This window comes from Crocodylus porosus, unplaced genomic scaffold (genome assembly GCF_001723895.1).
Source record: "Crocodylus porosus isolate Cpor-Errol unplaced genomic scaffold, CroPor_comp1, whole genome shotgun sequence".
Lineage (NCBI taxonomy): Eukaryota > Metazoa > Chordata > Crocodylia > Crocodylidae > Crocodylus > Crocodylus porosus.
Genome location: NW_017728948.1, coordinates 14,285,205 through 14,302,415, shown reverse-complemented (window position 1 = coordinate 14,302,415; position 17,211 = coordinate 14,285,205). Strand labels below are relative to the sequence as shown.

At 38.2% G+C, this 17,211-nt stretch overlaps 1 protein-coding gene across 4 annotated transcripts in view; it reads right to left on the bottom strand.

The window, feature by feature from the left end:
• The window catches only part of NSD2 (nuclear receptor binding SET domain protein 2), a 112,135-nt gene that overhangs the window by 10,129 nt on the left and 84,795 nt on the right, over positions 1-17,211 (bottom strand). For 2 of the 4 annotated variants that reach the window (XM_019552724.1, XM_019552725.1), the window contains exons 11-19: positions 10,078-10,209; positions 8,672-8,795; positions 7,553-7,753; positions 6,098-6,277; positions 4,927-5,083; positions 3,968-4,173; positions 3,169-3,272; positions 2,201-2,470; positions 1,819-1,935 (exon numbers count right to left, since the gene is read on the bottom strand). In XM_019552724.1, coding sequence (XP_019408269.1) covers positions 1,819-1,935; positions 2,201-2,470; positions 3,169-3,272; positions 3,968-4,173; positions 4,927-5,083; positions 6,098-6,277; positions 7,553-7,753; positions 8,672-8,795; positions 10,078-10,209 — 1,491 coding nt within the window. Of the gene's footprint in view, positions 1-101; positions 1,655-1,818; positions 1,936-2,200; positions 2,471-3,168; positions 3,273-3,967; positions 4,174-4,926; positions 5,084-6,097; positions 6,278-7,552; positions 7,754-8,671; positions 8,796-10,077; positions 10,210-13,134; positions 13,265-17,211 lie in introns of those variants that run through there. The other 2 variants (XR_002104255.1, XM_019552726.1) reach the window with 2 other exon arrangements.

The following is a 17,211-nucleotide window of genomic DNA, read 5'->3' as shown; positions in this document are numbered from 1 at the left end:
AAGAGAATGATTTTTTTTTTCTCATGAAAATACGTAATTTCCAGAATTGCATACAAACATGTAAAGACAGACAGTCTTGTCAGTCAGCAATATATAAGTACCTCTATTTTACTTGTTGTATTGAAAACTGTAGCGCCTCATATGAACTGGAATGGACGCTCCCAAAGCAATACCATGATCTAGCTCACGCTTCCACAGTATTTATCACAGCCACATGGCAGGATAAGCTTTCTTGTGAGCAAGTGGTTCAGAAAACAAAAGAAAAACAGCCTAAAAATAATAAAACCTAAATGAATCAGTTTTCCTGTATCTGAAACCTTATTATTTATTTTGTTAAGTAACACACTGAATGGCATTGATCAATTTGCTATTGACTTGCAGACATTACAAATTCCTTGCTAGTTTTTTTTAGCTTATCCTTGTATAAACCCAAGTAAGTTTTTAGTAAGTAGTCTTTAAGAAAGTCCAACCCTACATGCAACTGCCTTTTAACCTCTTTCCACCTCCAAAGCTAGAAAACACAATAAAAAAATAAAATCTTGAAAATAGCTGACAGTTTTGATTGATTCTTTGACCAGCTGTTTAGCAGCCCTCTCCATATCTCCATGAAAAACAACACCACTGTGTCTCTTAAGAAAAAGACAGTAACTCTGGGGACAAATAACACATTTACAGTTCATGTTTAGGGGGTTGGACCTTGGACAAATAACTGATGCTGCATTCTGCTGAACTGGAAAGCAAAACTATTTAGAGTTTGTGGCATGCAGTGGTTATGCTAAAAGCAACATATTACAAGCAGAACGTGTTTTAATTACCTTACTAAAGTTTCCTCCTGAATTTAGGGTGAGTTGACATTGCACATGTGCAATTACTATGACTATGTGCCTGGAAATTAAGTAACTCTGTTGGCAGATGGCCATACAGGCTTAATGGTCATTTACATGCACAAACAAGGCACACAAAGGAGAAGACTTATTTAAAAAAACCCTGACCCTTACTGACCGATCATAGGTTGTCAGTTACCAGTTACAAGTTCCAGAGCCCCAGTACTGCTATTTAACATACTGTATTGGTGTTTTCTCATCCTTTACTGAATTACTTGGTTGATCATGGCAGGATCTCCATCAGGCAATGACCTACTCCTTTTACAATGCTAACAGGAGAAATAGTGACAGTAGCTGCAAAGACACAGAACACTATCCTCATATGCATTGGGAAGACAGCGAGGGCTGAGCAATTATACAGCCGGTAACACTAGGAAAAAGCTCCTACAAAAAGGAGCATGGTGTGCTTGGGGTCATTTTTTGCAGATCCAAACTTTGCTGTGAACAAACATAGAAATGAAGATGGCTTACTGACATGCTCTCAAGGTTACAATTTCCCACCAAGCCATTTCATTTTTTAATAAAAGTGGTCTGTTAACACTGGTGTTATTGTTTTGTGTGCACTTCAACTGTCTCCTTGCTATATCAAATAAATGTATATTTTCCCCACGATTTTAATCAGGTATATGCTTATCTTTGTTGTACTTGATGACAGACAGCCAAGTGCAGCCAACTGCAATCTGCATGATTCTACCATAGGTGTTTCTGACATGCTTATCACCTTGTAGATAGGTGTTGAAATGCAGAAGTCACAGAAAGAGTGAAACACACTGTGAACAGATGATAAACCAAAGCCGATCAGACAGTTTAGTCTTTGGACCCATCAGTTACTGCACTGTTTTTCCACAGGAAAGCAAGTCAAATGTTTATCAGAATGTATTATTAAATAATAAACACATTATTACATGACAAGAGAAATATTAAAATATTGTACCTTATCTATAGTGAGCATATAGAAGTGAGTGATGTCATTTTCATGTGCGTATTTGATTCTTGCCATACACTCCTCTTCATCAATTAGTTCACCAACATACTCATTCACAAACTCTCCCTGAAGGACAGAAGAGCATTGCTAGTAAAGGAATAAACCCAACCTAACAGTGCCACAAGTTAACAACTCTTTCTTTGCAGGGATGAGGGTAGGAGGGGGCAGGGAGCGGGGAAATTAAGAGCTCCACTTTGTTAGAGAGATGGTCACAATTGAGCAAATACTATTCCAAAATTACACTGCACTTACACAAAAGGCAGATTTGAATCTTTATCCCGAAAAGGAATGAATGCCATAATGTGGAACGAGACAGGGCTATAATCCATACCTTTTTTATGTCTCTCTTGGCAACCAAACCCCAGCCTTTGCCATCTGTTTTGATTATCTTTGTTTCAGGGTACTGACGTTTGGTAAAGCACTGATTCTGGCAGCGTTCTCCAGCTGGACAAACTTGTGGGTGACATTCATACATCAGCATCCGGTTTAGGCATTCAGAATCAAAGCCACAAGGGTTTTCATCTGTGGGTTTGCAGTTGCATTTGGGAATCTCAGAAATATCAGCAGTATAAATCTGAACCTTACCACAAGGTTTATTCACCTGAATCATACATAAAAATAGACCAAGTATTATTGTAAAACAGCCTGGTTTTTCAAGTGAATCCATCATAGGTTATTATCTTCCTGCTGTCACCTCAATCTCAACATGATGAAGTACTTAAAAAAAAAAAAAAAAAAAAAAAAAAATCTTTCTTCGCTTCCTTTCCCTAATTTTAAAAAATGACATTATACACTCTGATTCTTGTAGCCTCAGTGACAGACCCTTTTTGTTTCATGACTCTCATTAAATCCTGCAGCTTCCTCAAGATTTTTAAAAGTAATTTCCATTTAGTACCATGAAAATTCTTCTGGGTGTTCTCTGCTATTCTTTCGCCATTAGCACAACTGTCTTCTTTTTTATCTTTCCCTAGCTCATCCTGATCCCTGGAATCTATGCAAAATGCTTTAAAATCATTATGTGCTGGCTGAACTATTTAACCTGCTCGGGAACCACTTCCGTTTCACAGCATGTCAATTAAAGGTCTGGACTTAATTCATATCATTACTCAAACACATTCTTCTCCTATGAAGCCTTCCAGCAAAGCCCTCTGCCAAAGACAAGCTAAAATTTCTTTTCCCTCCATGGCAGAAGAAGGTTAGATCTGCATCCAGTTTATGATAAACTGGCCAACTGAGACTGAATTCCTTGAAGCAGAGAACACTGCTGAAGCGACTGGGTTACAAGACACCTGTCCTTACCTTTATGTGTTTGTACGGTGGTGGTTTACGTTCATTCTCCTGGGTTTCTTTGGCTTCTCGCTGAAGTTTTATTTCTCGAAATCTAGCTTCAGCCTCTTGCAAAGCTGGAAAAAACAGAACACCTGTATTGTTAGGACCTAGAGAAAGATTATTCCCTGCAACCTAGTAACACTCCCCCTCTTGTTCCTTCACTTTCCTTCTACTTGGGTTACACATCTCTATAATAGAGATGTCAATGGACTAACTAAATTCCTTTACAGCTCTTTTAACACGACTAGTATTTATGCTCATTGATTGTTTTCCAGACAGGCAAAAATACCACCATATTGGTTAGACCAGGAGTACTCAACCCCCAGCCTGGAGAGCTGTGTGATGCAATCCATGGGGCTCCCCAAAGCTCCAGAAATTTGGCAGTGGGGAGTGGCAGCAATTAATGCCATATGTGCAAGCCCCATGGGCCAGATGACATGGCACTGTAAGCGGGATCTAGCTGGCCCAAGGCAGTGCACCTCCCAGCCCCACGGACTCAATCTGCCCTGCTGACTGACCCTGAACTACTCATTTAGCCAATAAGGCCAAAAGGTTGGACATCACTGGCTTACCCTATATGATGCTAGAAGTAACAAAACCCATATATTCAATTCAAACTAATGGTAGTGACTCATATACTGAAACACAAAACTGGTTTTTCCTCTTTTACACTGCAAGACAAGATTACATAAAGTAGTTCTGGGTTCAAGTACAGTATCTTTAGAAAGCAAAGCGTGCACAGACACTTATTATTTTTGCTTTGTTTTACCATTTTTGAAGACTTTTCCAATTCCTTTAATTCCTTGGTATCTACTCCCCCTGTCTCCCTCCATATATGGAAATACACGAGCTTGATGAGTCCAGTAATAATCCTTGGAACCAAAGAAAAACACAGGAAACTCTCCAATTTCATGCTTCATTTTCTGGATATTTGGGGGGACATTTTTTGGATGGCAAACTTCTGCAGGCCACCATCTATCATAGGAGCACAAATAAATACAGCAGTTTAGTTAAATCCTTTCTTCACAAGACAGTTTAGCAACAGTAATCAACAACAACGACTGAACACTGTAGATTGAGCGCTGCTTAGAATCAGATTTAAGAAAGCAAGTCACCAGACAACACAAAACAGCAAACCAGCTTTAAACCTACCATTGTTTAAATTCATTAAACAAGAAAAAGAATTTGGATAAGCAAAGTGAGGCCTCACATTTGCTTGGTGGCACATCTCTCTCTGTCTCCCTATGCAGCAATTACTTTTGGACACCACGTGCAACCAATTCCAAAATTATAAAGAAGTTCCAGGCAATGGGCAGAAACTGACTGACTTAATGGATATTTGAAAACCAGAAGAGGGAATCAGGCTACACAGCCTCTCCCGTGTCTGGCTAGCAAAACCAGATTCTGTCTGTGGACAACCATACATGACTATGACTGTCTACACTACACACGAATGGTGTCACCTTCCAGTGTGACACCACTCAGATCAGTTCTATCCACGTCCCAGTGGAGTTTAAAAGGCTGACACCTGAATGGCTAATCCCTCAGGCAAAAAAAGAAACAAATGTAATCAATTACAAAAGTTATACACACTTAACTATTTGAACATATCTCTGAAACTGAGGGTGTTACATAAGGGTGCAACCTCCAAACATTTCTACGCACAAATTAATTTTCTTCCAGTTATATTCAGCCCATATATAAGAACTACAAGTGCATTCATCAGACCTGTAATTTCCTAGTTTGACCCAAATGATATCCTGGAAACGGAGTTTCTTCCCTGCCCTGCAGTCATTGCAGTACCAGCTACCATCTGGCATTTCAATGTTTAAACAGTCTGGGTGAAATGCTGCAGGACATGACTCGCAGCACAACAAGCTACCGCCTGCACAAAGAAGACAAAGTCAGAAGGGGAGGGGAGGAATTTAGCATTTCAGTGCAATTTAAATCTGTATAATATGCAACTATAAATACAGTCTTTAAACTAGTTAAAACATACTGATTGGTAACAAAGACCTATCACTCATTTGTCTGTAAAAACCAAAGACAAATCTAAGTAATTTCATTGACTGGAAGACTCAGATTACTATATTATACAAATTAGCAAGTGAACCAACAATCAAAACAGCTAGGATAATGCATCAAATTGTAATTGGTTCGTTTTAGTTTAACAACTGTAGTTTAATTTATGCTAATGCTTCACAGGATGTGAAATTTTAATAAAAACGAGCCTCCACAGAATTTTTTCATTAAATCTTTGTTGAGCAGAGGAATGAGATCACTGTTTTGTGTGCATGAATTATCAAGTAGGAAGTTAAGCAAGCTGTGGCTTAATAAGCTTCTACAATGTGTGTTTAATTTGTCAGCAGGTCAGGTAGTTTGTCTCTCTATGTTCTAATCAGCTCTGCGCACAGGGCTGTGCTCAATAAGTAATAAAATTTAGTGCCGAATGTAAAAGCAAAAACCCATTAATTAGGAGCATATCAGCAATAACTAATACTGGCTTAATTTGCTGTTTTCCAACTAAGCCAAAAGCATCTCTTAAAATACTTATATTTTTACATATATATTAACAAAAGTAAATACAAAAGGCTTCAGTATGTTGAACACAGGGGAAGGAACATAATTAGGTCTCATTATGCCTCCCTGGCTAGCAATTAAATCAGATGTAAGATAGGCAGAAGTATAAGGAAAAACATTCTTTAAAAAAAATGTCTGCTTATCACCAGATACTTTAATATCTTCAACAAAATCTGATTAAACCTGAAGTGACTGTGCATGTCTTTGGCATTTTTATTTAGAGATCTTACTGAAATCCAGGTGAAACAGAAAAAAAATGACACATTTAGATGTTGATGAGGCTTACAGCAAAGTAATAAAGAGCTTTCCATCAAGTTACCTTTTGAGCACACAAAGCACCAGCTCACATTGACATGCGCATGATGACTTTTTCCTTTCATGGCTGTGAAATGATTGGTACACACAATGCTGTTGGAAGCGATCACAGCACAGCCTGCAGCAATGCAAATGTCTCCAGCGTGGTAAGCCACAGGGCAGCGAACACACCGTATCATTTTGCCTAGCAGAAGCACAATACTTTAGTATTTATCTTTCAGACTGCTCTGCAGATTTAATCCAAGCAATGCATTTTAATACTCTATAACACTGCTGACATATAGACAGTGTATCAGCTATTATATCTTCAAAACAGGTGCATTTGGATTCAGCCAAAATACTTAACTAGCAGGGTTTTTTTGCTAAATGATATTTAATTGTACTGATCTTCATATACTTATAACAGTACAGGAAAGCTTTCTGCAACTGTGCTTATCAATCAATATGTGTTCAATTGTTAGAAAACTAGGTATACATACAAATAAGTACAAATAGAGCTTCAATGGACTAAAGTTTTATAGGCATACATGGATAAACTTGTCTATCATCCTCTTTATTTGTCATACCTACATTTTATATTTCGTTTCATTAGAAAGATACTATGTCTAATTACTGGTAACAGTTCTGTACTGTACTGTTGCTAGTATAATTAGAAAAGAAGCTAAAAAATCCCCTGTAATGCTGATAGATAATTACGCATTTACTCCAAATGGTTTTCCAGGTAACATACTATTGCGTGCATGTCTGCATTACTGAAACTGGCAATCTACACATGCTAAAGGACTGGATTTTGCTACTCTTAAATAATTACTTATTTTGTATGAATGGTTCGATTGCAAGGAATGGGACTAAGTAAGTGTGGAAAGAACAGGTTATGAAATGGTAATAAAAGCAGCACATTGTGTCTTGCTATTTTCAGCCCATTTAATTCTTCTTCAATCACTTTTCTAATCTGAGCAAAGCATTCCTCCTCGAGTGGTTCTGAATTAGGAAGGAACCAAAAAAGAGTACAGAAAACCAAGCATATAAAAACTTCTCATGTTCACATTTTTCAAAGAATCCTGTTTTTTTCCACCTTCAAAGCATGTTGCATAACGTTGTGGGGGTTTTTTTGTTTGCTTTTTTAGTAACTGGCAGGTGCTCAGAAAGATGGGAATGTAATTATATTATCTATATAAGAATAAACATTAAAAAGCCACATGGATTTTCATTCAGTGTTTAAAAGTTTATCATAAAATATTAAAGAACCCCCACATAATGAACAAAGTTGGGCTTCAGTAAAAAAGCCCCTTTCATTACAACTAGAACCCTCCTACTAAAGAATTATAATGGGCAGAGCAAGGCAAATAGCTGAATTAGCAGAGGTGCATTTTATTCCTTATATTCTGCAATACTAAGCTGTAACTTAACAAATGCAGCTTAAAACTTTTTCCTTAGATCTCTAACAGTTTAGCAATACCTTTTGACACTCTTGGATTTGAGGGGTTAGTAACATGACAGCTCAAGCAACTGTGGAGAGGACATCGAAAACCTCTGTTCTCAAACACAGTAAGATGAAATTTTTTTACACATGCTTCATGGTAGAATTTTCCACAGTGGGATACAATACATCGTTTCACATCTGCCTTTCTCTCCTTACAAACAAAACAGGTGTGCACACCTAATGATAAAAACAATAAAAATAATTCATGACATTTTCATCCTAGCTTCTGTGCTTAAGTCATATTTTGACTTACATTTTTTGGTATCAAAGATCTTCTAACCAATCTGGCCTAAAATGTACCAGATACAATTCCAATGTAATATAATGTTTAATAATCAAATCTTCATATGATCACTGACTTGGTAAAAGCCTCTCTCTAACAGTAAGTCAGTAGTATAGGCTGTGATCCTGCAGATCTTCAGATAGATGCACAAACTCCGTGAGAAAGTTTGCTAAGTTTCTTGCTGGCCCACCTGACTAAGAGACCATAACTTCCACTATCTTCGAACACAGCATTTCCGTAACAAAGTTCAGCACGTTCACCGTCTGAGAATGTCAACAGGTGCTCAATATCTTTCATGTCACACTGAAGTATCACCACTACTATATAGTAGGTTGTTACAAGATCAGAAGCAATGGAGACTAATAGCTACAGGCTACAAGCAAATTTCTTAAGGAAAGAAATAGACTGAAAGAAAGACACTGGAGGCAGAAACTAGAGAGAGGAAGAAGAGGAAAAAAAAGTGAAAGAATTCTTTTGCCTCCAGCCTTCACTTAATTTGAGGATTTTCTTGAATCTGTGAGAGTTTTTGAATCTTCCATGATTAAACATGACAAATACCCTGGTCATATTACAACTACTATGTACAGAGTAAACCAGCTCCTAGTGCAAGAGGTCTTTGATGAGAAAAACGTGGCACCTGGATTTCCCAAAACTTATGCATTAAGGTAGAAAAACAGGAGTTCTCATGCTGCATGACACCAGAAGAATAGCAGGTATTCAGAAATACCTACTCTGAGCTAACAGGATTGGCAAGGACAAAAAAAATCTCAATAATACAGTGTTTTTTTTTAAATCAAAGAAACAATACTTGCCTGATGTACATTCACTACAGATGAACTTTCCTGCTGGTCTCCCAGACAGCCCAAGGCAGCTGACATGAAATGCTCCAAAACATATTCCTTCACAAAGCAGGAGATCACCTGTTTTTTCACATAGCTTTTCCAACATAAAAGTAAGTATTGAGTGTTAAAGAAAAAAAAAATGCATGTGGGAGAAATTACTTTCTCCATTCCTTCTCTCATAAACCTCTCCCCTCACATACCATTTTATTACTCTTAAAATCAAACAGCTTTACATGCGAAGGAAAGTAAAATCATTCTACAAGTATCAAAAGATTACTTTATTTCCAAGCAAACCAGGGACAGGCCCATATGATACAAGAAACAGTAGGTAAAAGGTTATAAATGAGGTAGACCAATATTAACAAAAATATTTTACACAAATTCTCAGGATGAAATAAAAAGCATTCTTTTCTCCCCCTTAGGGAAAGGACATTTTGGCCACTGGCAGATGTGAAAAAAAATCCAGCACTTTACTGGAAAAGGAAGTGTATCAGCTTGACCTGGCTCCTCCATGTCTGTATAGATCAGACTTGAATTGGGCTTTTTGGTGTTTTTATCTAATAGCTGATTCAATCAGCTATTGAATCAAAATGCCAAAAAGCCCTGCTGAAGCATGTGATCTATACAGACGTTGGGTGAGCTGGGTCAAACTAATATGATGTCTCTTCTGGGCATGCACTGCACTGAAAGTAAAGCTTTGGGGGAGGGGGTGGTTCCCATATCTGTAAGTGGCCCTCATGCCTAAACTGTCAGAATTAGCATGTGCTAGCTACCAATAGTCAGATTCCAACTGAGCACCATTTGTTCAGTGATTAACCAGCATGTTCAAATAGTGCACCTGAGATTAGATTTATTTTCAAGGAGCTGGGGAGAATTTTCTTGTTTGATCCATTACAGACAAACTTATAGCATTACTTCATTTCCTAAGCCACAACTTTTAAACAAAGAAACCATATGAACACTATTACTACTGCAAGCATTGCTATTTATTTGCATTATGATAATAGCCAGAGGCTGCAAATCAGGAGCAGCGCCACCTCACTCTGCTAGCCACTGTCATTTTACAAACAGTGGAGACAATCTTTGCTTCACTGATTTAACTATAAAGCATTACCTCTCAGCATTTGTTTGGGGGTGGGACAGCAGTCATTTTACAGATCTGCTACCTAAAAAGCAGCATGGCTAGGTGGATCCACTTCAGGTCTGAGAAATTATGCAAATTTAAGCTGCTGTCTTCAATCACTACACTGTTCCTTCCTTGAGAGGTGTAAAATAACTCAGGCTTGGACTAAACCTACCTAAACAACTTTATCGTCTACAAGCATCTCAGGAACGAATCTGGGAGCAATGAACAACAGCTCCAACTAGTCTCTCACCTGACATACATATTCTTTTTTTGCTGCAGCTCCTCGCTCAGATTTTTTAGATGATATAGATACTTCTGTCTGAGTCTCATCTGCACTTTCATAGGGAGACTCCGACCGCTCATCTCCTTGACCATCTGAGACCTAAAGATTAAATGTATACATTAGATAACATGGCAGATATATAGGGACAAACACTGTAAAGGAAGCATAGAGATGCAGTACTAAACTAAGATTTTCTGATGTTTACTTGCCTTTCCACCTCTAATAAGTTTTAGTTAAAACTACAGGTATGTGCTTGTGGAAACCCTGTAAAAAGAACTATACAATCATTGTTTTTACAAATTAAACAAATCATATAAATAAAACCTCACAATATTTCCGTGTGACATTTTATTTTAGACCCAGCGCTCTACTGCAATTAGCTGATGGCCAGTATGTTGTGTATCCCATGACCAAAAATGGATGGGCCGTGTATGAAACAGAGACATACTTCCATGACTGTACTTCGTTGAAGAATGATGTCAGCATATTACTGGGACTGCAAAAACAGAGCAAACTTCAGATCTAGCCAGTAACAGGGTATAGCATCCCTGATTGCCTTGATTCAGTCTTAGGAAGACGTAAGTGAAATGCTGGGTGACTCGCCAGGGACAACACTGGGAGGTAATTACTTTTCCCAAGGTAGCCTCTGCACATTCCCTGCTGTGGAACTCTAACAAGCAATGAAATCCACAAGGAGGATGAGGCACTAAGTTCTAATTAAACAAAGATTGCAAAAGTCTCCTGTTACAAGAGAACATAAAAAAATCTAGATCCAAACCAAACTAACAGTGCAGCCTAAATGTGCATAAAAGTCCTTGGAGAGCTCTACAACAAAAGTATTCTGGAGCCTGGATTTCAATCCCACTTTAGCTCGACACTTAATTTGAAGCTGGAGACCACAGATACCTGTCCCCCTAACCAGCAGCATGCGTCTCAACACCCAGTTTAAGTCTCTTAGGGGAAATCCATAAAATTAATGGATTTAAAATTTATGGAAAACCATATTATTCTGTCTACACTGATGGAAACATCTTAAGTGCATCTGCCAGCAAGTTCCATCAGTTTGAAAAGTATTATTTTTTACAAGGGACTACTAAAATCATGAAATAGTCTATTCCTATAGTCTGGAAACTCATCCCATCTAAATCATGGCAAGCTAAAATCGTGAATTCAGAGGTGCACATTATTCAGCCTATGAATCCTGAGCTTCTGTGGCATTTAAAACTACATTTAATTTCATAGAGTAGGGGTTGCTAAAGGTAGAAAGAAACCTGGTAGACATAAAAAAGAGCTTATTTAAAATGACAGACGTACACAAAAAAAATCTGAGCCAAATACAGCAATGGATAGAGAAGCCAGTGGATGAAGGTAGGGGAGAAAGGTGTTTGAATATGTTCACGTAACTTTGGAGTAGCTAAATGAAGTGCAACGTGATTAACAGATATCAGGAGGCTATTGTTTGAATAGGGAATTTCAAGAAACTGAAGTCCAAAAACACCAGTTATGGAAATTTTAAATGAATGGACAAGAAAAGGGGAAGATTGTAATTTTCACATATTCATTGAGTTTAAGACCGAAAGAAGCCATTAAGTGATCTAGTTTTACCACTCATATCTCAGAGGCTATACAATTCTACCCAGTTTTACCCCTGTATTCCACTCAATTTGTATTTAAAATATATATTCTAGAGTTCTTGGATTGAAGACATCAAGAAAATCCACTACTTTCTTTGGCCAGAGACTGACATTACACTTTTAACGCTATAGGTTTAAACCAGTCTATACCCATAACGGAACAGAAGATCAGCACGTAGACTGCTTTAAAAATGGTGGACCACGATCTAAGATTTGCACCCTCCCTGTCCCACCCCATCCACCCCGCAAAGGGTGAATGTGTGTTCTGTTTGCTATCAATCTAAACTATGCTGCTTACAGAAAAATCACATAAACTTAGACTGATTCTGCCTCAAGCTTTTTGAATGTCTATACCTAGCCCTAGTCTGCTTTATTTCCATTAAGAGTCTGTCTACCTTCAGCTTCAAGCTACTGATTTTTGCTATGCCTTCCTCTCTAGAGTACAAGAGCACTCTAGTACCCAACATTTTCTCCCAGTGCTGGTATGCAGTAAACAAGTTCTTTCAGTCTTATTTTTGATAAGCTAAACAGACTAAGCTTCTTAAATCCCCAAGACATCTTCCCTGGTTCTCAAATAGATTGTATGGTTCTTTGCACCATCTACATTTTTTTTTTTGACTTTTTAAAAATGTGGACAACAAAACTGGATGTAGTATTTCTGTGTCTCACTAATGCTCCACCTAGAAGTGAAAAAAAAAATCATCTTCCTACTTAGTACTACCCTCCTTATACAGCTTAGGATTGCAATAGCCACATTGGGAGCTCATGCTTAGTTGCTTGTCCAGTGACCAGAAAATCCTTTCCAGTTAGATTGCATCTGGTTTTAAAATATTTTCTTGGAACAGTACAACTTGTCAAACAATCCAGACTGCTCTGAATTACTTCCTTATCTTCATTTACATTTCTACTGACCTTAGTGTCAAATGCTAATTTATCAGAAGTGATTTTATTTATTTATTAAAGTGTTGACTAGCATCAAGACATTTTATTGATCTCTGAAAAGCGTGACCCCATTCAGTGCTAATACCCTATTTACTATTTCTTTTGTTTTTGAGATTTTTAGTTACCCAGTTTTTAAATCTTTTTCACAATTGCTTTGATATAATGCTAACTTTTTAAATAGAACAGACTTTTGAAAATTTAAAAAGTTCTAAGTATATTGCCTCTATACAAAAAGCATATTCTGTCTATGTAAGAGCACAGCTTTAACGCATCCTATTAATCTACTAGGACGCTGCATATTTTGTTTTACTTATACTAAAGATTTTTCTCTATTTCAAAAGATGCAAAAACATTTTTGTTGGCAGTTTCAAAAGTGCCAGCATTTCAAGGGTTAAAAGAAAGTCTGTAATTGTGAGCAAAGCAAATCAGTCGATATCGGGAGATGTACCTCATCTCAAAGGAGCTGGAAAATACTCTGCTTCATACAGTTTTATGTTGAAAACGGAATTTGAGTGTATTGCTAGTGGCAGCCATCTTGCTGAAAAGTGGCAGTTTGAGAAAGGCAGTATTGGAGTTTGCTGAAAAACAAAACAGTTTCCATCCTGGTTTAAATAATCTAACACACTTTAACAATGCTTAAACCTTTCATGTATTAAGGCTAAGTTGCACAAGCAGTAAAATGTTTGGCACATTTTTTTTTCTGTGGGCTATTACACTTCCATTACAGCTGGTCAAAAATAGTAATTTTCAGCAAAACAGCCAGGAGCTATTAGAGTTTTCTTTCTGGTACTGAGTCCAATTGCTTTTAACAATTAAAAAAAAAAAATCACATTTGAGAAAAATTCCACAAAATATCCCACTACTAGTTTCCCCTACAAAGTCCCCTCATCTCCAACAAGCCTTCCCAATCTGAGAGAGAGCAAGCAGGAGCTGCACAGAGTGCCTTAAAGACTAACTTAACCTCTGCTGCATCAGGACAGATTTCTACCACCTTCTTGTGAAAACAAATAATCTCCCACCTTCCCCAGTTTCCTTTTCTTTTTCTTTAAGCCAGGGCAACATTAGCCGATTATCATCTCTAACCACAAATAAGTTACAGTCACAAGCATTTGAATTTTTCTATGCTGATCTTGATCTAGAAACTAGTAGAGACACTCAGACTAGTTATTGGTGTGATGTGATTATTAGCATCATCATGAAGAATCAAGCTCTGAATATCCAACTGCAGGAATGGACTCAAACACTTCAATATGGCAACTGGACAACGGACAACCAGTCTATATGAATGCTAATACCACTTTAACCCCTTCCTGGGACTCTAACACAAGACAGAAACTCTCCAATCTAGTGTTGTTGCAGGACACTGGTATACAAGGGGAAAAGGCTTTTTATGCTACCAACCAAATACCTGCAGAGACTCATACACATGGCCGGAAAGGATGGGCATGAAGTGGCATTACAGTATCCACTAAACAGGGCTCTGCTATATCTGCATTATTAGAGCCCTTAGACACTGAGCAAACCCGACACTATATTCATCTTATTAACTATCCATCTTGCACTAAACTACATAGAGTGAAGAAGGGGATTCCCTATTCATTTATAGCCCAGTTTCTTTAAAATTAACAGTGTGAAACCCCAACAGATCTGAAATCTTAGCTTTTACTTTTTGTCTATAGTACAGTTCATAAGCTTATTTTGTCTCTGTTGTGCACTTTATTAAAGATGGACTGCCTGCCACAACTTATTCTTCCCTCCCCCAGGACCTCTGTATTTTCAGCGCACAGCGTTCTTCAGTAGTCATTTAAAGAATGCAGCTGCTCCGCTTTGAACTCTCTCATGATAAGGGTACTTAAGCACTGGAACATTTTACCTGGGAAGGTTGCAGACCCTCCGTCTCCAGAAGCTTTTAAGTGCAGATTAAACATACATTTCTCTGCAATAGTTTAGGCAAGACTGAGCCTGCCTTGAAGCAGGGGGTTGGACTAGATGACAACTCTTTTATAATTCTATAATTATATGGAAGTAGAAGCTTCAGATGGGAACTTCCAAAAAAAAAAAAGCTGCAGACCTAATGAAACACTCAGCCAAGCATGACCCTTAACCACATCCGCAAAGTAAACTCTCCAGCAACTCTAGGTCACAAAGCTCGTCTCCAACCCCGTTATGCTGTATAGGAACAAGTATGTATATACAGCAATATCCTATTCACTACCATGGCCCGACTGTGGTTGCCCCTATGAAAGAACACCCATGCCATTACTAGGGGCAGATACTTATTCTGGGAGGGCCTTTCTGGGAGGTAGGCCTAACAATCATGTCCAGCAACCACATCCAGTGACACTTGTACAATAGACCCACTGCTATCAAATCCCTTGCAACATATCTGTTCTCATCACCTTTCACTCTTATTTTGCCCCAGGATATTCACCATGAGTTCAACACCTCCCCTCCCTCCCCATGAAATTATCCAAACAAGATGGAAATATATGGGAGTGTGTGAAGAAGGAAGAAAGACATCTGCCTGCTGTAGGTGTGGCCCTGAAGAGCTAAAGGGCAGTAAGAGAATTCAACAGGAAAAAAAAAAATCCCTCCATGAAAATGTTCTTAGAGAAGGTAATTTATTAAGGACTTCACAACATAGAGGACATCCACAGAGTCCCAGGATAGACAGTTTTGTTCTTAAGTGATACCTTATGGTGCAGGAAGGATTTGGATTCACTAGGAATCCAGAAGAATTTTTTAGTACTTTTAATCTGCAATTTTTTTTTTAAATTAAACTCAGGATAACTTACAAATCTATAATTACAAAATCAGTATGAAATGCAAGGGGTTAAACCTAGCTAAGGACAGTACTAGCTTAATTGTGTCTGGTAAATACTACATAGCAAAATAAGCAAATAGTTCAAGCTTCCAGACAGCCATGCTCTGCCAAACTGGTACAGGGTTTTGTTTTAAGTGCACATGTCCTACTTATTGGCATTTCCCTTCTGAGCACAGTATTGTAAAGAAAATCGGCAGCCTCCTTAGTAAAGTATAAGCTGTGTATAATTAACTTCTTTCCAATGTTCAGTTCAAGGGTCAGAGTAACAACCACTTACACCAGCACAAAAGCCTGATCTATAGATATGGGCAGCCTTATCCTGTTGTCTCCTTTTACTTTAGTAGTGCCCTGCATATGTATACTCCTACTTTTTATGAAGAAGTAACAAAACTAAAAAAAAAATAAATCAATGTACAATTTGGTTTAAAAGATTTACTATAAAAATGGTAAGGTTCTTCTTCAGTGTGACTGCATCCATAAGATTACAGTCTTGTAATTAGCTGAATGTTTTGTGCACAATTAACTGAATGCAGAAAGAGAGAATAAGTTTCTCATTGGTGTATTTAAGTTAGGTGACAACATGTGTATTAGTACAAGCACAATCAGACTTTATACTTGTTACAGCAGTCAGTAAATGATTCCCCCCACCCTTCCCTCCACTACAGCTTCTTCATTGGAAACTGAGGGGATGGAGGAAGGTTCTGGCCTTACTGAACTGCACGGGAATTTTGCTATTGACTTTAAAGGGCCATGATTTTTCTCCAGAACATTGTTCAGTGCCTGACCTCAATTATGTAATTTGAGTAACAAAAATTCACGCTTACCTCCTGAAGAGAATCTTATAACCCCTTGTGTACACTAACCATTATACGTTGCTCACTTAACCAATACACAACAGCTGAAGAAAATTAAGAAAGTGATTGCCTTGACTGCCTTTTTGTATTCCTTTTTTGACGTGGCATTACGTCAAAGTACCTGATTTTCATTCAGTTGTAAGATTTTCTGTTTGACGTGCTGTTTCTTAACAATTTTTTTTGGGGGGGGGGGGAGAGAAATGTGGGGGAAGGAGTCGTCGAGCAGAAAACAGGGTGGAGATGAACTTTACAGATAAACTGAAACAGATGCATAAGGTTTTGTGAGCCTCAGCATCTGCTGAAGTGAGCTCAGGCTCAGAAAAGCTTATGCATCATTGATTTAGTCTATAAAGTGCACATCTTCCCTGCCTTCTGTTTAATAAGTGGCATTAAGTCAAGCTAGAGGGAAAAAAAAGAGATTGTATGTAACTAAGTATAAGATCGACAGGCCTGATTCCCCCCCCATCCCCGTTTACACCCATTAGTGCTATACCATTTTTTTCAAGTTACTCCGGATTTACACTGGTGTAGGAAAGAGCAGATTGACACCACTTCTTAAGCGTAGCTGTTTTATGGGCCAGGGGGGAGGGAGGGGAATGTATCTTGTAGGCACCTTACAATCCTTTACAACAGGGACTGAAAACCTACAGCCTGCAGCAGCAGAGATCAATGGTACAGTGGTTTGGGAGGGGGGAAAGCGACCTTCTCTGTTATGCATTCTTCTGTTGCATGTTGTCAATCCCCTCGTGTCCAGAGCACTTGCTCTGTGTTGAAGCGTCCTCCATCACCCTGCGTTGCCAGATTTGTGGCTCCCCTTCGCCACTAGAAAAAAATTGGCAGAGATCAG